Source organism: Manacus vitellinus, unplaced genomic scaffold (assembly GCF_001715985.3).
Source record: "Manacus vitellinus isolate BGI_N305 unplaced genomic scaffold, ASM171598v3 scaffold_14_pilon, whole genome shotgun sequence".
NCBI lineage: Eukaryota > Metazoa > Chordata > Aves > Passeriformes > Pipridae > Manacus > Manacus vitellinus.
Window position 1 is genome coordinate 2,092,071 of NW_021939063.1, and position 20,011 is coordinate 2,112,081.

Genomic DNA, 20,011 nt, shown 5'->3' on the forward strand with positions numbered 1-20,011 from the left:
GATGCATTCCCACAGCCCGACTTCCCTAAGGTTGCAATTCCTGAAACACGTGTGGGCTCTGCATTGCAGAATCTCTCTGCATCCAATTTTCTGCCAGCTCAGAAACTGTCAAAGCACATTTAGAAAGACTTGGAACCAAATTTCTAAAATAGGTACCCCTAAGTACCGGAATAAAAGTGGCTTTATGTTCAGTGGAGCTCAGCAGAAGAAAGTAAACACCATTCTAAGTAGTTAGCTATTACCTAAACTGCTGAAAAAGTACCCTGACAGTGAGCACATATATAAAAGGGAAGAAAGCAGAAGCCACTAAACAAAGCAGTAAAACATTCTGAGCAAGCAGCAGATACATTAGAGCAATCCAGGTGATATAAACAGTAATTAAAACTTTAAACCTTCTCTCAGAACAAAATACACGTCAAAGAATAATAATGCCAGTTTAAGGAGAAAATAATCAAGGATAAGGGAACAGCAAGGAGAGAAAGACTCAAAACAGCCTTTGACAGCCTGGTATGGTCCAGAGAGTTCCCTACAACCAACTCCTTGCCCATGTCAAGGTCAACAGGGCTTTGGAACAAGCTTTGCCAACCCTCTGCAAATCCAAAATGTTCTTCAAGAACCGTTCCAGCTCCAGGAAAAAAGGCACATTCCTTAGAAACTTCCCTTCCCTGGGAATGCTCAGAACATTGCAACTTTGGGGGCTGCAAAGGTTAAACAAGGGCAGCTGCAGGGGATGGTTACACTGCTGAAATATGTCACTCTAATTATTTGTTAAATGGAGCGAGGGCTGAGCTGCAGCACAACACCCTTTTAATGGGATTTAAAGCCACACTCCACAAAGGTTTAATTGAGCAGTGAAAACACTTAACACAGAACACGGGAAAACAACTTCCATCAACAGCAACTTTCAAGCAGAAAGGGGCAGAGCAGTCCTCTGAAAGGTTGCACTTGGGATGAGAGACACTGATCCCCGGGAGAAGGAGCATCAGCTCGATCTACTGAGCACATCCCACAACACTGGCTGTGAAACAGGGCCTTGTTTTGCCCTTTTATCCCTGGCAGACACATCCCACCAATGTGGAATGCACTGGTGTTCTTAAATCCAAAGTTTAAAGGCGACCCCTCACCTGCAAGGCACACCATGAGCGACTGCAGCACCAGCAGCTCCCACAGCAACCTCATCTTCAGCTGCCCAGCTCAGAGGAGACCAGTCCACTAATTCCAGCAGAGAATGGGGCTCCTGGGAAATTTTAGGCCACCTTTAGTCTGCAAGAGAAAAGAGAGATTCCCAGGAGAGTTAGGATTGCTGCTCCTTCTGTCTTTTTTTCCAGTTTGTTTTTCCTTTCCAGGAAAGGTGCAAGTGGAATGCAACAAAAAAACATCCTCCAATATTTAATTTGAAATCAATCTGAGGAGCGATTTGTGACCATCCAAGTGGTCTGGGTGCCAGAGGAGGGTTAAGAATTGTAACCCACGTCTGCATCTTCTGCTTGGGTGTTGTGAGATTTCTTGTGCCTCTCAATTTTGCAATCAGCAGATTTACTCCCTGCCTCTCTGGGGCAATCTGATGTAATTAGTGAGCTCTGTAGATCAAGTTAAGAGAAAAATTAGAGTAATTCTCTAACTTTATGAGAATTACTCTAATTTTTCTTTACAAACATCATCCAGTATGGAAAAGGCATCATCTCTACAAGACAGTACTTCATAGGAAATGTTCCCACACTGCTCAGGGAAGGGGAATGTTTTTCCCATTTCTCCCCCATCCTTACTGCTCTAAAATTCTTTTTAAAAATCAACCTAAAAACATCTCCGGGTAAAACCCAATCTTCTCCTCACACTCTGTTACAACTTATAAATAGAATTTGTAAGCAGACAATTCGAGACCTTCTCTGCAAAGTACCACCATCCCCCTCCAAGCAACCCAAGGGGGGGGGGAAAAAAAGCCTTCTTTTATGAAAGAAACCTTTTCCAGAGCAGGCATTTAAATATTAAAAATAAATAAATCAAGTCAGACACACATTCTTATAATTTATTCATCCCACTGGAGGCTGGAAGTTTAAGGGGCCTTTGTGCTTCCAAGACAAACTGCACGACTAATACCGTGTGAAGGGGTATCATGAGAGGGCTCTGCCTGCTTTTGTGAGCTAAAATTGGTGAGATTCTTCTAATAAAGTCAGGTTCAATGCACTGACAAGACTAAGAATCTGATCTGAAGGTGCAGCTTTGAAAGGGGTAGAGATTAATTGCACATATTCATCTGTTCTCACACAGACTGATGAGCCTTGCTGGGGGTCAGCAGGGAGGACCAATCAATGAAAACTAATAACTTAGGGGAATGATTAGAGTATTAATTATTAATTTGAGGAGGAAAATGTCATCTCAGACCTTTCTACTGATTGACATGGTTAAGCAGTTACACTCTGTGAACTCAGGAAATATACTTTTTTACCCCATATAATGGACAAATCCTGTTTTTCCTCCAAGTACCAAATTCACAGAATCATTTAGGTTGGAAGAGACCTCTGAGATCATCGAGTCCAACCAAATTCTATTGGTTACAACAGCACCTCCACGAGATTTCTACCAAAGGAAGTTGCTCTTGGTTCTACACCAGCTGAGGTGAAATTTGAGATAAATCCTGTATTCACCAGCAGCTGCTGAAATTCTTCCCTGTTCTCGTTTTCCCACAAATTATGCCCATCAATAAACCCATGGTGTCACTTCTAAAGCTTCTCTTCATTACCCTGCAAGGAGATACTTAACAATTATTCTCCTCACTCTCTGCAATGAGCTGCTGAAACAGAGCAATCGCTCAGAGCCTTTGATCCCTAATTAAAAGCACAAGAGGCAGAGCACTTATCAACTGAACCTGCTGCCAGGAGCCCATGGGAAGCACCCTCAGACCCCACTGTGAGCTGTCCATGTACCACAGGGCCCACCAAAATCACTCCTGGGGATTACCAACAGCACCCAGCTCTGTCTGCAGGCAGGAGAGTATTATATCTGACTTTTGCTTAAAAAACCTTAACATATAAACCTCCAGTTCTGAGCAAAGTCAAGCAAAATCCCTCTATTTATTCCACGGGCTTTGAGGGTGGTGCTTCCAGAGGCTTGGAGATGAATCATAAAAATCTTAGAATCAGAATCACAGGATGGTTTGGGTTGGAAGGGACCTCAAAGCCCATCCAGTGCCACCCCCTGCCATGGGCAGGGACACCTTCCACTAGCCCAGGTTGCTCCAAGCCCTGTCCAACCTGGCCTTGGACACTTCCAGGGATCCAGGGGCAGCCACAGCTTCTCTGGGTAAGAAATAAATACACATTTTCAGTACTTAGCATATTTAAGTCCAGTGTAAAAGCTCAAAGTCTTTTCTGCTATTTAGTTATTCAACAATTACTCCAGAGAACCAGCAGACACTGGCTGGTCATGCACATGCTTCAGAGACAAAATGCCACCTACCTGGGGTCTAACACAGGCCAACACGTTACAGAAAGTTTTCCCAAAGGAAAAGGAAGCCTGTCTTAGCACAAAAAGCAGTGAAAAGCAAATTAGATGATCACCATTAAAAATATTTTCCTAAGGTTAAAATAAGGAGGTTTTCAAGCTCAGGCTGCATTTCCATTTCTCAGGGTAGTTCCTATTTCACATGTGAATTAGTCCAATTCTCAGGAAGTTTTCCTGTAAACATCACTGCTATTCATGTCAGCAGGGCCTTTGTTCAGAGCTGTAAAAACTGTTCAAACACATTGACTTTTTATGGCAATGACTTTGGGAAAGGCAACATTTGTGCCTGAGCAAAAGATGGATAATTGAAAAGATCCTTCCCATCCCTGAATGTTTTCTGCCTATAAAATCCCAGGGGAGTTTGTGCTGCTTCTGAAGGGGAATATGAGGCCTGAAAACTTGCAAAGTTTAGTATTTTATTTCCAGAAGGAAGCACAGATAGTTTCAGCACTACACAGGCTATTTTTTCTGAGATGAAAATGAGATTGCTGTGCTTCAGTTTGGAAGTGCAGCCCATTAGAAAACCCAGTGCCAACACACATGTGCAGATGTCTTTTTAACTTCCTTTTTGGCAGTGCAGCCATTGCAAGTTCTTTTGAAAGGCACCTTTGTTCCTAATTGGATTCTGGTGAAGAAAGTTGACTCTCAGAGCTCTGACTGCAGTCGGGTGGGAGGGAGAAAAATGTGTGCAGCACAAATATTTGTGGGGAATTTTTCTGATTTAGTGGGCATGGCTCTGTCAGTAATTTCACTGGGATGTTTAATAATTAGTAGTTCTGAAAAAAAAAACCAAACAACTCAAAATAGAAATTCAAATCCTAAGCTAAGGTATGTGGATGCATTCAGAATGTGAAAAATACTTTGTAGATAAATTTGCATTCTATGAACTCACAGTTTAGTGAATATTCCGAAGGAAAATTTGCAAAACACACCGAAGACCCCCAAGCTTTGCAGCAGCAGCAAGAAACAAGCCTCAGGAATCACGTCCCCTTCTCCTGCTGCTCGTTGGTGTGCTGCAGAGTGCCAACTCCACTCAGCTCCCAAATAAATCACTGCTAATGAAGCATGCTGCACATCCAGACAGCAACAGGCATCTTTTAATCACCTCAGCAAAGGAAGAGCTCAGGGTGAGCCCAGAACACTCAGCACTAATGTGGGAGTTGGGAGATTTAAGGTGGTGCCGACCCTGCGGCTGCCACAGGGCAAGAGCAAACACCTGAGGGGGATTCACTGCCTTCCTCAACACTGACAGCAATTCATGGGGCCAAAAACCTCCACAAACTACCAAGCTTTTCAAACAGGAGCACAGAAGTATAAAAATAATCTTTAGGCTCAGAAGGGAGAGCAGAGCTTTGGGTTACGTGGAACGTGGGGCTGTTCAGCTGCTGAGAGCACAAAATCAGAGGTCGGGAAAGACCTCCAAGATCAAGTCCAACCTTTGACTGACCCCCCCCTTGTCACCCAGACCAGAGCACTGAGTGCCATGAACTGTTTGGGTGTTTAAGGAAAAGGGCATATGGCAAATGCAGGCAAGAACACCTACACTGGATGCATTTTGCGGGTCAAGTCTAAAAATACTTGACCCAGCAAAAGCTGAGCACAAAGGTTTAATATAAACTCAAATTCCACTCATCAACACAAGAAAAAAAAAATGGTAGAAAAAAAGCCACAGAAAGTTTCCTAGGGTTCAACAAAACCTCCTTTTCCTAAGGTGAAGATTTTTTCCTAATGCACACATACAAGAAGATCTATATCCATCAAAGATGTGGCCAGGAGGTGCTTCATGAGTCTTAGCAGAATCATTAAGGTTGGTAAAGACCTCCAAGATCATCAAGTGCAACCTTTGACTGACACCACCATGCCCACCAACCATATCAAGAAGTGCCACATTGACTCAATTTCTGAACATTTCCAGGGATGGTGACCCCCCCACCTCCCTGGGCAGCCTGTTCCAATGCTTCACCACTCCCTCAGTGAAGAAATTTTTCCTGATATCCAACCTGAATCTCTCCTGGGGCAACTTGAGGCCATTTCCCCTTGTCCTGTCACTTGTTACCTCGGAGAAAAGGCCAAGCCACAGTAACAATACTAAAAAGATGTCTGAAAACCTACACCAAAACACTATTATCCATTCCCATCTCTCCAAACACAACCCACTCCTGATGTTCCCAGGCAATTTATAAGCTAAATTGGAGCCTGGATATTGAGGACAGAAACAGTGTGTGTTTTGCTTTCAAAAACACCAATATTTGGAAGGGGATGGAGAGAATTCCAAACCCTGGGATTTCCCAGTCCTGTTGTTGCTGGTTGCAAGGTGAGGTCACTCCCCATCTGATTCAAAACTGGAATAAGGATAACCTTGAGCCTCTGGGAATTGGAAGTCACTCAGACTGGTGCACTGAATTGGAGCACAGAGCCAGCTTCTGTAAATGAAGGTTAAAGAAGCTGTTCAGCTTCAGTCAAGGGGAAAAACAACGAGGTTTCTTGTCATGTAACAGGCAAACAAGGTGTTGTTTTTTTTTCCTAAATCAAAGAAAATTGCTTGATCTGTGAAAGGAATTAAACAGTGCTATTCCAGAGGGGCAGCATCCCAGGCATGGGCAGCTCCCACCTCCTGAACACCAGTCGTGGCCCAGATTCAGCAAAACCTCAGGTTTGTAACCCAGATCCAGCTCTTAATACTCTGCTGAATCCAGGCCTGTGTGCTGGGAGAGGCACAGACCCTCTTTAGCAGACGGAGTCAGTGACCTGCAAAGCTGAACCTCCAAAAATAGAAGGTGCCCAAAAGATGTGGCCCCAAAAGTGCAAACCTTTCCAGCAATCCTTTTTTGATGTGCTGAGTTTTTGCAGCACTCAAAAGACAGATTTTTTTGTTGTTGTTGTGGGAGCTGTTTTTCTAAGTCCCAAGATAAATGTTAGCCCTCCTTTTTGTGCAAGGAGGAGAAAAGAAGGGAATTTGAAGGCTCAGGGAGATGAAGGCCAGTGGGCACGTGCTGGTGGCATCTCACTGAGCTCTCCTCACTCTCACGGCACGTCTGTCAGATCCTGATCCATCTCCAGCTTCTTTGCTGAAATGATCCCTCCTGGAGTTGCACTTACACACAATTCCCACATTACTAAATATATACAGGCACTTAGTGCCTGATAAAACAATGACACACACACAGCGTGTTCCTGAGACGTGCCCATGATAAATGGGAAGGAAATGCTTCAAAAAATTAATTGTCTAAGAAAAAGACAGAGGAAACAATGTCAGTTTTCACATTGTGTTTTCCCCCTTTGGGCATTTATTCACATCCACCAGATAGAGATTTCATTTCACTGCATCAGGGAAGTCACAGCACCTCAACAGATGCAAGTTCCCAACTCGCTCCAGTCATTTATATTTGTCAGGCTGGTGGGTCTTTGGTGTGATCTGAGCCTGAGCCTCCTCCTTGTCATCCCACACCTGCCACAGCTCGGGCCTCACCCCAGGGGGATGCAAGGGAAGCAAGGATTGCATCCATCAGATTAAGACAAATTGAATTCTAACAATATTAGCAAAGATTGTTGATGGAACAACTCAGGAAGTGCCCACTGCATGAATTATTTAAACTGGAGTTTAAATACAGCTTCTTCCACTGAAGTTTTATTGATGTAAGCGCTCCCTAAACTTATGCTCATAGTACATATCCCCAAAAAAACTGGTTGTGGGGCAGCTCTGTTAGTTGTGGGGGCACACGGGGAGAGTATTTTTTGCTGATATAATTAAAGACACATAGAAATAATTATTAATGACACCATCCCTTTCTGATTTGTTAGCCTAGAAGCAACTAGAAGAACCAAACCCACTTTATCTTCATGCAGAACCTAATGCCACAGCTTAAAACCTGCTTAGAGAGCCTGGATTATCCAAAAATAGTCACTTAATCACAGGCACCCACTCCTTTAATATTTCACTGTGTGGCAGCATTCCCTGCACACCTTTGTCACTACTAAGAGCAGCCTTGTGGAAGCAGCAATCCGTCTCAAACATGGATATTCCCAAATGCAGGACATGTCCCTTCACCTTCTGAACACGTGCAGCAGAGCACAATTTTCCCCTGCAGCAAAACGTGACCACAATTAAAGATTTTTAATTATCAGCCACCAACTAAGACACTCCAACCACCCCCTTACGACCCTCACTCTCTGCCTCTTGCCCCCAGGAAACCCAGCACTGCCCTGGAAAACCTGAATAATGTGCAAGCATAAATCATCTCCAGGGAAGGAGATTTGGGTGGCTAAAGGCAAGTCTGAATTAAGGGTGTTAATTAGGGATTACTCTGTATTATTCTACCTTTTTCATGAAGGGATATAAGACAAAACTCTCACCTGAGGCAGCACCTCTCAGAGAACAGCCAGTTTTGCTCAACACAGAACCAGCCCATCGTGCCACAAATTCTGAGGCACTTTGCTCAAACAAGGAGTGACACTATCATAATAAAAAGCTACAAGCAGTGAAACTTCCCAGTCTGGCATTTCCTACAAATTAGAATTTACCCTCTTTCAGAGAGTCTTTTACTGAAGATTATCTAGAACAGTTACCTTAAAACTCACCAATTTAAAAACAATTCCCAACTTCACGCCGAGTGACATTTTCAATGCAGTATTTTGGTAGATTAAAGTGAATGGCTCTCCCCTATAGCCAAGCAATAAATTATAAACCCTAAAATATAGCAGCTATAGGGACAGACTAACTTGAAGAGCAAAAGACATTTGGGCTGGTATTCAGGAAGTCCAGCTCTTCTCTCCAAACTACACCACTGATCCACCATCAATGGAAATAGTCTGTGAAACCCATTATGTGTTCAATTTGACTTTTTTCTTTTTTTTTTTTCTGATAGTAAAAGCTGCCAATTAGAGACCTGAATTCAGAGCAGAGCACACGCCCAGCCCACCCAGCCCAGCCCCTTTCCAGCACACAACACTGGCTGCAAAAAGAAGTTGTCAGCCAAAGTGGGACATTAAACTCCCTCTGACTTTTTGATCATAAATTTCCTAAAGAAATAAGGGATAATTTATTGCTGTCTCAGTTTGACAGAAAGATGCACCGAAAAAAACGAGGCTCCCGGGACTCTGCGTGACAAGGAAGTTGCTTTTATCCCCAGGTCAGCGCTTCAAGATAATGAATCAAGACAGTTTCACCCTCTGAACAGAGATAAATAAGCAACATTCAAAGTTATTCACTTCTGAATAGGCCCATTCCCAAAACACACGTTATCAGGGAGCACTATCTTGTCCAGCAGACAAAAAATGATGTGAAAATATTGAAGATAATTCCAGGCAATCTCCAAAATCAGCATCTTAACGACGTTTTACTTTTCACTTCTGGAGATTACAAAATAAATCCCTTTTATTTCCAAGACAAGAAGAGAGTTTTCTCCACAGGTGTTTCACAGGGAGAACTCACTCTGAACAATGTTTTGCCTGATGTGCTGCCTTCCTTCAGAGGCACAAATTGAGGGGTTTTAAGAGTAGAAAACAGAACTTAGAAAATAAAAACAACCAGCAAGTTTATTAACTTTGAAAAGCTGGTAAGAAGCCAGTCTCACACTCACTGTGTTCCTGGGAATAGAGGTTATCAAAACAACAACTCCCTCATCACCTATTACCAGCAAAAGGCTTCCAACCCAGATAATTGAGATGCTTGGACTTAGAAATGTTTTTAAGTGTTTTGTTAAATTCAGAAATCATCTAGGGAAGGGAAAAAAAAAAACCCAAACCCCACCAATCATTTTGATAGCCCTCTTATGTGCTTGTTTAGTGTTTGCTTTAAAAGATTGCCTGGAATTGAGAGAGTTGGGGTTGTTCAGTGCGGTGAAGGGGAGGCTCCAGGGAGACCTCAGAGCTCAGGTAAGGAAGACCAGAACTGTGCAAAGAAAGAAAAAAAAACACATCAATGCTTTGCATACTGGATGAGAAAATAAGAAAATGCTGCATCTCTGAGCTCACAGGTTGCTCAGAGCTGGCAGCTGTCCCACAGGGGTGCAAAGCTGGAGCTGGGGTTGCTCTGCACCCACTCCAGGCAGGTCAGGAGGTGATGCCAGTTTGACTCTGGGTGACGTTGGCACCGTGTCCAGGAGCATTGCTGGGTGTGCTCAAACCACCCTGGGGCTGCTCTGCCCTCGCCTCCGGCTGCCAGTTGTTCTGTAAGAGACACAAACCAGCCTGGGGAGGTTTAAGTGCTGTGCTACAAATGAGCCCTGACAAAAGTTTGATGGGAGGTGTCAGAAAGCATTCCCTGCTCTGCAGGTTGTCTTCCTTGCGAGGGAGGAAAACCCAGACCACACAGATTCCTTCACAGTCACTCCTCTGCCTCGCCTGGCGTCCTGTTCACCATATAAATCCCATTTTTGCTGGGTGGAAGGCCCTGCCTCCAGCCTTGCTGCTCTCAGCAGTTCTCCTGCCCACGGCCAGCTCCGGGTGTTCCATTTCTCACCACAGCTCGTGGTGCAAAGCCAAACAGCTCAGCTGGTGTGAAACTCAGGAACCCACACAATGAGGCAACATAGCAAAACAGAGAATTTACAGACTCCCAACCTGCTTTTCCTCCTGTTATCAGTGGATTATTTCCAGCAGCAAGGCCAGGATTGCACCCAGGATATCAAGTGAAGGCACAATACACCCCATAAGCATCCTTTGGGATTTTCCTGACTGCAAAAACAGTGATATCACTGCTTCCTTTGCAACTCTAAACTGACAACACAGTTGAGTCAAGATCCTGTTGGTGATATTTTACTATTATATAGTCTGGTTTTGCACCCAAATTTGTTATTTTTATAAAAATTTGAGCTTCTCTCCAAGGAAACTAACAGGGAAGCAGAGATACAGAGGTCTAGACTTGACCATGGCCCTACAGAACAGGCTAACTTAGCCCTGCCACCAGTTCACTGAATGGCTTGGGTTCAGAATGGCCTGAACACAAAGCTTTTTCTCTCACTGGGAGAGCAGATCCTCCCAAAATCAAACCAAGCAGCCAAAGGAAGACCACTGAAGGCTGGAGGCATCTGCTCACCTGATTGCAGCTCAGATAAAGCAGCAAATTCTTTGAGGCTTGGTGTATTAAGAGAAGTGAGCACTGCTGCTCAGGTAGTGATGTCATTTGGGGTTATTCTGCGTTGGAATTCAGGGAATAAATAGGCTGTAACAGGAAACATACTGGTCTCTTAGTACACTAGAACTTTGTTAGCAATTCGAAAATCTCAGGATTGCAGATGCCTGCAGGTGCAAACAAGTGCCATGGGCACAGCAGCAAGTGCCTGTCTGGGGTGGCCAAAGGTTTTGGCCACTGAGAGCCCACCTGCCTGTGGTCAGGCAGGATTTTGCACCTGGGAGTCCAGACAACAAATCTCTGCAGAAGGTGATTTAAAAGCCGTGGCTGAACCTTCTGAGATAAGGGGAGGGCAGGAGCTCCTGGCTGTTCCAGGGGAGGTGACCCTTCCCAGCAACAGGACACGTGTCTGCCAGACCAACCAGCGCAGCCGAGCGGAGGGACTGCGGTGACACCTCCGTGTCATCACTGCTGCTGCTCCTGCAGCCTGCAACACAACCCTGGTTTAATTACCAAACATAAAAGGAAATAAACTTCCGAATGAAAACAGAGAAATTGCTCTGTGTGTGATTTATGGGAGCTATTCTTCAGCAGAACAACATAAACCCTGCGTGGTTACGACCCCCGATTAGAGCTGAAAACACGCTGGCGTTTGCCTGCACTGACTATGCAGATTATGGGATGTTACTGCCTTTTTGTGCCTCTGCCATTTTTTCATGGCAGGAGTGTATTTTTTTAAAGACATCCTTGTACTAAGCATTGGCTCCTGCCAGGGAAAATAAATAAGTCAGACTGGCTGTGTGCTCCCTCGTTGCCAGGGGCTCTCAAGCTGCAACGCGCCGAGCAGCTGGCGGAGGAACGCCAAGGAAGGGGCACTGCTCCCAGCTTTGTTTTCAGCCTGGAATATCAATTATTGAAGGAATCAAGCCCAGGGCCAGACAAAACAAGAGCCATCTCTGCAGTGGAGAACTATGTCAAACGATGGGAGCTGCACAGCATTTCAGGACTGGCTGGATGGCAGCGCGAGGATTTATTGAGATATCACATTGAGCCCTTGGTTTTCCTGTCATAGGCAACAGATGAAAGGAAACAAGGTTTGCAAACTCGACTGAGGCACTGATTTATGTGTAACAGCCTCAAAAGGCAGGAGCAGAAATGTGTGTTCCTGTTATCCCTGGCTTAGGGCTCTATGCACCCCTGCACTGCACAAGTGGAAGAGCCGAGGTGGGGCTGTGAGGAGCTGTGGGAAGATGCTGTCCCTGCCCAGGTCCCAGGGGGAGCTGCCTAGACCTCCTCTGCAACAGGAGGAAGGCACAGGAGAAAAGGAAAAGAGCCAGGAAGGACATGAGGCTGGTTCTGGATGCACAATTGTTCTCTGACACTGCAGCCACCTTCAGATTTTAAAGCCTTTGCCCGTTTTAAGCCCTTCCCTGAACAGCAGCTTCTTCTCCCACCTTGCATGGATGGAGTCAGCATGAATAAACAAGAGGAGTTCACACCAAATTCAGCCTGTTCTCCAAAGAGGCAGTAGGAATTCTTCCCTGGGAGGGTGGGGAGGCCCTGGCACAGGTTGCCCAGAGAAGCTGTGGCTGCCCCTGGATCCCTGGAAGTGTCCAAGGCCAGGTTGGATGGGGCTTGGAGCAACCTGGGCTAGTGGAAGGTGTCCCTGCCCATGGCAGGCAGTGGAATGGGATGAGCTTTAAGGTCCTTTCCAACCCAAACCATTCTGGGATTCTATGAATTCATTCCCAGCCAGGCTGCAGACAGGCACAACCATATACTGAATCCCATAAAACCCATAAAAGTACTGTCCTAGTCCTTTTTACTGCCCATTAAACCCCATTTTAAAAATCTCTTAGAGTGTTAATTGCCAACTTTTCAACCTTTATCTGCATCTTATCTTTATGTGCCAGCTCATTTCCAGTCATAGGCGATATTTTCCACTTTTCATTTTGCATAGATGGAGCTGTCAACTCAAATTTAATACATCCAATATTTGGCAAAACTTCTTAAGTGATTTCTGGGAGTTTCTGGGACAATTCCTTTAAAAAAAAACTTGTAACATCTTGAATTGAAGATAAAAAAGAGTTCAAAACCAGGAAACAGAGTATGGAATTAGAACATTTAGATCGAGAAAAGGATGAAAAGCATGTCTGAGTGAAAATATTATCCACTTCAGCATCACAGATGAAGTTTGGAATCTAATCATGCCAGAATTGGCATCATCATTTCCTATAATGACTCCTAAGGAAGATGTGGATCCCTAACAGCTCTAGTACTGTTGGAGGCTTTTCCTGTTCAGCCTTTTTTAAGTCATTATCACAAAGCCAAGACTAAAAGCAGGACTAGAAGTCAGGTTGTTTAACAGCAGGTGATGAAGAGCAGTTCTAACCCAGCAGGGGCACAAGGGACTTGGGAAGGAAACTCTCCCAAGGACAACACTGCTGGCAGGCAGAAATCAGGAGGTGAGGCTGACACACAGCCCAGGAGGAGAGAAACCTGGGAGAGCAGGGAAGAATCCTGGCACCAAGGTCAAAATGGACAGTTGGGGCAGGAAAAGGGAGCGTGAGGAGGCACCAAAGCCACCCCAGAGCTGCCACGAGATTCCAAATCCAACAGAGGGGTGGTTTGAGACTCCAGCTGGGAACAAGGAGGACAAACCCAGATTCTGTCAGGGTACTACTCCCCTGCCACAAATTAAAGTGATTTTTTGAAGAGCTAGATGAGAATTTACTGCATGCAATAAAACAAATTGTACCATTTAAATTACGACAGTAGTAATTAATTTATCTCCTGTTAAGACACTTAAAGCAATGACTTGTAGCTATAACCAGTGAGCAGAAATAGCCCATTTTAAGGCCAGACACACACAGAACATTGGTGCTAATGGAAGCCTGTTAGTTCCAACAGGCTTTGGATAAGACCATCATGGAAATAGAGGATAGTGGAAATAATAGAAATGGCACTGGATGGAAGGAACAATAAATGATAAATACCTGCATCATCAAATTACTCAGTTAAATCTATTCTATGTAAAGGATACCCACTGAGAAAGAACTACACACATTATTAGCCTTAGCCAACATTTTTCTAGGAGTTCTTATTTAATTTTATTTTAATTAAAGCAGCAGGTAAAGGCACAACCATCACGTTCCCATATATTTTAGGACTGTCACATTATCAAGGGGAACTCCATGAAATACCCAAAGTAAGCTAGAAGTTATAGGAAAAAAAAGTAAAAATAAATAATTCAATCAAGAGAATTATATCTTCCTCTTGCTGCTCTTTTTATGTCACCACACAAGAAAGAAAATCACAGTAAAGGCACAGCAGGCACCGCTATTGAGCGTTAATGACAAAACTGAATTGTTTTGAGTCTGGAGACATAAAAATGTTTAATTTCAGTCTACAAAGTTGCTACTTTTAAGTGTCCCTCAGTTTATCTGTCTGTTCCTTCTGTCTGCTCCCTTCTGCAGAAGTTCTCAAGCCCAGCAGCCCTCAGACTTCTAGGTTTGTTAGAATATTAAACTCTACACAAAGATCAATTAACTCCAGAGAGCTCTGTCTGCCTTTAAACTCAGTTGTGACACTATTTCATTTTATTCTGATGAAGACATGACCACTGGCTGTTTCCATATTTTCCTTCACAGAAATGTTCCTTCAGCCAACTGAGAAAGTTCAGAGAAACTATTAAAAAACCCACACGGGGTTAATTTAAACGCAGTTAAAAATTCAGGCAAGTTCCATGAATCCTGACCTACATTTAAAATTTATTGCGAAAACTTCATCAAGGAAATTTTCTTTTGCCTGGAAGCAGCACTGCAGATGTTTCACAGGCTGTGATAAGTGATGGGGGCTGGTGAGCTGATCTTCTCATGCCTGTGGCTTCAGCTCCACAGAGACAGACAGGACTGGGTGAACTGTCACATCTCTGATGAAGGGAAATGGTCCCGGAATCCCAGACTGGTTTGGAAGGACCTTAAAGATCCTCCAGTGCCACCCCCTGCCATGGGCAGGGACACCTTCCACCAGCCCAGGCTGCTCCAAGCCCTGTCCAACCTGGCCTGGGACACTTCCAGGGATGGGGCAGCCACAGCTTCTCTGGGCATCTGTGCCAGGGCCTCCCCACCCTCACAGGGAAGGATTCCTTCCCAATATCCCATATAACCCTGCCCTCTGTCCCTCCATCCCTTGTCCCCAGTCCCTCTCCAGCTCTCCTGGAGCCCCTTTAGGCCCTGCAAGGGGCTCTCAGCTCTCCCTGGAGCCTTTTCTTCTCCAGGTGAACCCCCCCAGCTCTCCCAGCCTGGCTCCAGAGCAGAGGGGCTCCAGCCCTGGGAGCATCTCTGGGGCCTCCTCTGGATTTGCTCCAGCAGGTCCAAGGCCTTCCTATGTTGGGGACCCCAGAGCTGGGCTCAGTGCAGAACTGAGCTCTGAACATACGTTTCAAACAAAGGAAGTGAATTCCTGGTGATATCAAATAATACCAAATATTCCTGGACACTTGCATGGAGGGAAAGGCCCCCAGCAATGCTGACCTGCTGGGCACTGCAGGGGGATTTAAATGGACTGAAGGACTACCAAACCAGTAAAATAAAGAAAATAAATGAGCCAGACCCATCCTCTAAGCTCATCTTTAAGTACCACTTATTAAGCACCACAACATGAGCTTATTAATAACCCCAGCAAGCCAAATTCTTTGTAGTGACAAACCATATTCTGTCTGGGACAAGCAGTACAAGCCACACAAGGGATTCCAACACTTCTGTTTCCTTCAGCCCACACTTCTATGGAATGAACTTAAATATGATAAATGATAAGAATTTCAGCCTTTACTGGGAATTCATATTATCACATTGATTAGCTTTGCCACATACCAAGTAGAAAACATTCACAACATCAACAAGCTTCAAAGAATAAACTTGATTAGCAGGGATCTCCTGGCAACCAGGGAGAGGGAGGGGCCTGAGTATTTTGAAGGCAAAAAACTGTACTTCAAATGAGACAGGATTGCAAGACCAAGTAACTTTTCTGTGTCTCTAACTCAGACAGGGTTATTCACTTCTCATCCCGTTGATTCATTTGTAAGAAACACGACAGGCATATTTGGAGGAAAAGGCTTTTTTTGGTTCTAGCATAATAAAAAAGATGTTCCCAGCAGTTGCCAAGCCTGGGACATGGGAGGCAGCAGTGCCAGTGATGGATGAGTGAGCAGAGTGCAGCAGAAGGGAACAAACTTCGGTGTTAAAGACAATTTATCAGGGAACTTCCAGAGCTCTGCAACACATCCCTCAGCCTTCACAACTGCACTTTTTAGTGTGTTTTAGGAACAGAAAGCTCCTTAAATTACTTTTTCTTTCCTGGCTTCTCTTGGTTCTTGCTGCAGCAGGAGACTTTCTTACAAGCCACTCGGATTTGAAAGTGAGCAGAAGACTTTCCCCACCCTTAGGCAAGATGGACATTTTCACATGTCTCCAAGATAACAAAAATCCAACACTTCAAACTGGCCCAAATTTAGTTCACAAAGTCATTCAGAGAATTTACCTTGATATACTTTTCAAAAGATTTCTTTTTAGAGGATTGGCAGAGAGTCTATCATGGCATATAGTCTACAAGTCTATCATGATGCTCAGCTACAATCACCAACCTCAGCCTGGGGACAGACCAGTGTAATTTGGTTTGGATGGGTATGAAAGACAAGATTTTGGTTGTAGTGCCAGAGGGAAAGCAGAGGAAAAATCCCTCATAGATGTTTTCCGAAGTCCTGGCTGCTGCTCTCATAGTGATGTCATTTTGTAATGAAAAAACACAGTGATGATGCACAATTTTAAACATGTAACTTCTAGGCAATATGTGGAAAAAACCAGCATTTAAGGCAATAAGTCTCAAAGTAAACTCTAACAGCAAGCACAGAGATCACTCTAGAGATTTCCTGTGGGAGAATCACACTGAACTCTAGTATTGATGTAAGGTTAAAAGATATTTTAATCAATTGACATTTAAGGCTGCAGCAGTGTTAACATGCCTGGAAAATGCAAAACCCTCGTTAACCCTCTTGTGTGGGTCTTTAACCTTAAAATACCACCTCCATTTGATACTGGGAAAGAGGCATTTCGTATAATCAGGACGTTTTAGGCTCCTAAGAAACAGCCACACAGTGTATTTTCATTTTAAACAGTACAGACTAGAATCCCAGCTTCCATAAAGTTGGTGATTTCTCCCTTGGGGAACACCATCCTTCCTGCCTTTCTTGCTCATCCAGAGGAAGCTGGAAGGGCTCAAAGGAGATATGGCTTTTACAGTGTCACCCCAGTTTTCCTTATTTCTGTGACCCCCCAGCTATTTTCCTTCCCGGGATACGTTTGAGGCTCCACCATATCCAACATTATTGGTTTTTACCCTTTGCAGCCTCTGAAGAGGGTTTAAATTGTTTCCTGTTCCTTCACTCTGGGATGTGGTCACTGCTCTGTCTCTGATGCTTCCACTCCACTAAAGACCATTATGGTTTAATGACCCTCCCTCATCTCTCCCCTGAGAGCAGAGGGTGAGCACACACACACACAGCTAAAGATACACAACCTCAGCAAACCTCCTCAAATCCATAATTTATAGGCAGGGAAGTTCATCAGCCATCTGACCTCATTAGCTTCTCATGCCCCACTTGCAAAAACTTAAAAGAGATACTTCCAGAACTATTTATGAAACCAGGGAGGGGTGAACCAGTATGGAAATGATAAAAAGAAGCTGTGTTTGAAACTGGTGCCCAGTGACTGAACCTGCAGCTGCATAAAACCCCTGAGCTGTGCTAAACACCCGGGAGAGGAGGCACAGTGGGGAGCCTTCTGCTCCTTAACACACATTTATTAAGTTTTTCTGAGTTCAGTTTCAAAAAAAAAAAATAAAAAAAAATTGAAATAATCTTTTTGGAAGCCAGTCCTTCATTTTGAGTAAAACCAGACCAAATGTTGGTCTGGGTTATAAAAAAATAAACTCAGCATCAAGAAAGCATCATGACAATTCATAAATTCACATTAATTCAATGGTAATTCACACATCTCCTGTTTAGCTATTTGGCTCAAAATAGAAGCTTTCTGCCCAAATCAGTGCACTTGTAAAGTTATGGAGAGAAATGAAGCTACATGTTTAAGTACACACACGACACAATATGCCCAAATTCCACAGTCCACAGCAATCTCAATTCCATTTTTTCATTAAAAAAAATTAAATATTAAATTTTATTAGTGTAGCCTGTACAGCCTGCTTTATGGTCTGACTTTTACTTCGTGCCACTCTCTTCCTCCAGCCCAGTGAGGAAGCCCTGCAATATTTCCAGCTCTGTGCAGGGCAGTTGCTGACTCTGCCCAGCTCAGCAGCTCTGCCCTCACCTTCCCTCCAATGTCATCTCTCCGTGCTGCTGAAAGAACAATCCCAGACAGTTGTGGGACAACTGAGAGCTTTTTATTAACTGCAGTTGCTTCGTTGTACTCAGGCAAAGAACTCAGAAAGCTGCAGATTTTATCAAGCAGGACACCAGTTCTATTCCGTGGGCAAGTTACAAGATGGCAATATAGGATAGGCTCGACTCTATGTTCCTGATTAAAATCTAGGTTGGTAGTCGAGTTTCATCACATATTTCACACAATAATCCATAAAAATGAAAGCTGCAGAAAAGCAGAGTAATTTTATAACATCTCTTATCACAGGTGCAACGTGACACGTCCACTCAGATCTATCTGTTGAGAAGTATCTCAGAGAGTTTTTCCCTTTAATATTTACTCTCTATTACCTCCAATATGTGTTTATTTGGAGCTTGGCACACCAAGTGTTCTCTTTTTCGAAGCTTAAAACAACAACAGAGTGCGTTTCCCTGCAGGGAATAGGGCACAGAAGGTGCCTGCCCAGCATCCCCTGGGCAGCTCCCTCTCCAGTAAACACACCCAGGGCTGAGGCAAACAACACTTGAACACATCTGGAGCTCTAAAAGAGCTGGAAGGGAAAGGTTTTATCAGCACTAATTAGTAACACTGCATCCAGCAAATACATTTTAGTGTCTGTAACTCAACTAGACAGGGCTCTGATTCTTCAGCACAGAGACTAAAGCACAAGGTCTCGTCACTGAACACATTTACCTGGATCTGGGCAGGCACCATCCACACTCAACCATGCCCTTGTCTGGTAGAAGGACTTCTCACAACCCTCACACGCATCAGGACCAGCTGCCACACTTTCACTTTGTATTTCAGACACGTAACTTCTCCTCACTTAGTGATCCCTGCACAGAAAACAGCAAAGATCCTGCGTTTTCCACAGCCAAATCCCAGGACACCTCAGGAACCAATGTCACCACCTACCTCCAGCTTATGGGATCTGCTTTTTATTGTACTTTTTAGCTTGTACAGGATTTTTTTAAACACGTTTAAGCACCAAAAAGCAGCTAAAGGCAATTAATTACCTCTATAAATTATCTGAGTTTCATAACCCTTTACACAGGAACTTACCAGGGCTCGTGACAGCTGGTCCCAAATTCCTCCCAGTGGTCCTATACTCGATATTTCCCCCCCCACACAGCACAGCCACACTCCTCAGCACAAAGTTGTTCCTCTGCACTTCATTTGCCCACAGTCCTCTTAGCCCTAAATTGCCTTATTTACATTTCCTTTGCAGAGCACTTGAAGTCCTATCCCCTGATATAGGGTTTCCTTCTGGCAAGCCTTAAAATTTGCCTTCTTTAGTCCATTTGCCAAGTGCCTGGGATAGTGAGCTTCTGTAAATTCTGCCACCTCCTTTAAAATCTACCCCACTGCACTTTATATCTCGCCATAAGTTGCACTTTATTCCTCTGGTCTCCTCCTGATGCTTCACTCTAACTTTAAATCACTGTTTTTCCACCCTCAAAACCAGGCTGATACTGGTGCAGCCCAAGCCAAACTGCTTTACAGCTTCCTTGAGAATACATTCCTTTTAATTGTAGTAACCAGAGCTCTAACAAAGCCTTTCTGTGCAATAAATACAGGCAAATCTTACCTGTGATTTACAGCTGGTCCAATGAAACTGTCTGTGCACCTCTGCAACTATTAACTAAGTGCCACTGAGCTGAGCAGCCAAAAATCCTGGTTCCAAGCCAGAAGTGTGATGTTGCTGAAGTCAATATGTCAAATTGCAGCTCAGGAATTAACAGCTTAAAGAAATCAAAGATCCCCGTCATCACTGAGCCCAGGGAGTGGAAGGAGGCTTGGCTTTAAAATGGATGTACATTCCTAAGATGGAAAGAACACACTAAAAAAAAAAAAAAGGGCAGTTCTTGCATCATTGCTTCCTGGTAATTAGGTCTGACTCTGTTCAGCTCAGGCTATTGATACTTTGAAACCCAAAAGCAATAGGGTTTTTATTGTGCTCATAAAAAATTTAACTATTTCATGGTTCAATATACTCCACCATATA

General features: G+C 44.0%; 1 protein-coding gene across 1 annotated transcript in view; it reads right to left on the reverse strand.

The window, feature by feature from the left end:
* The window catches only part of CNTN4 (contactin 4), a 156,173-nt gene extending 136,422 nt beyond the window's left edge, over positions 1 to 19,751 (reverse strand). The window contains exons 1-2 of the mRNA XM_018068339.2: positions 19,595 to 19,751; positions 1,125 to 1,263 (exon numbers count right to left, since the gene is read on the reverse strand). Coding sequence (XP_017923828.1) covers positions 1,125 to 1,179 — 55 coding nt within the window. The 5' untranslated portion in view covers positions 1,180 to 1,263; positions 19,595 to 19,751. The remainder of the gene's footprint in view (positions 1 to 1,124; positions 1,264 to 19,594) is intronic.
* Between the last annotated feature and the right edge of the window lie 260 nt (positions 19,752 to 20,011).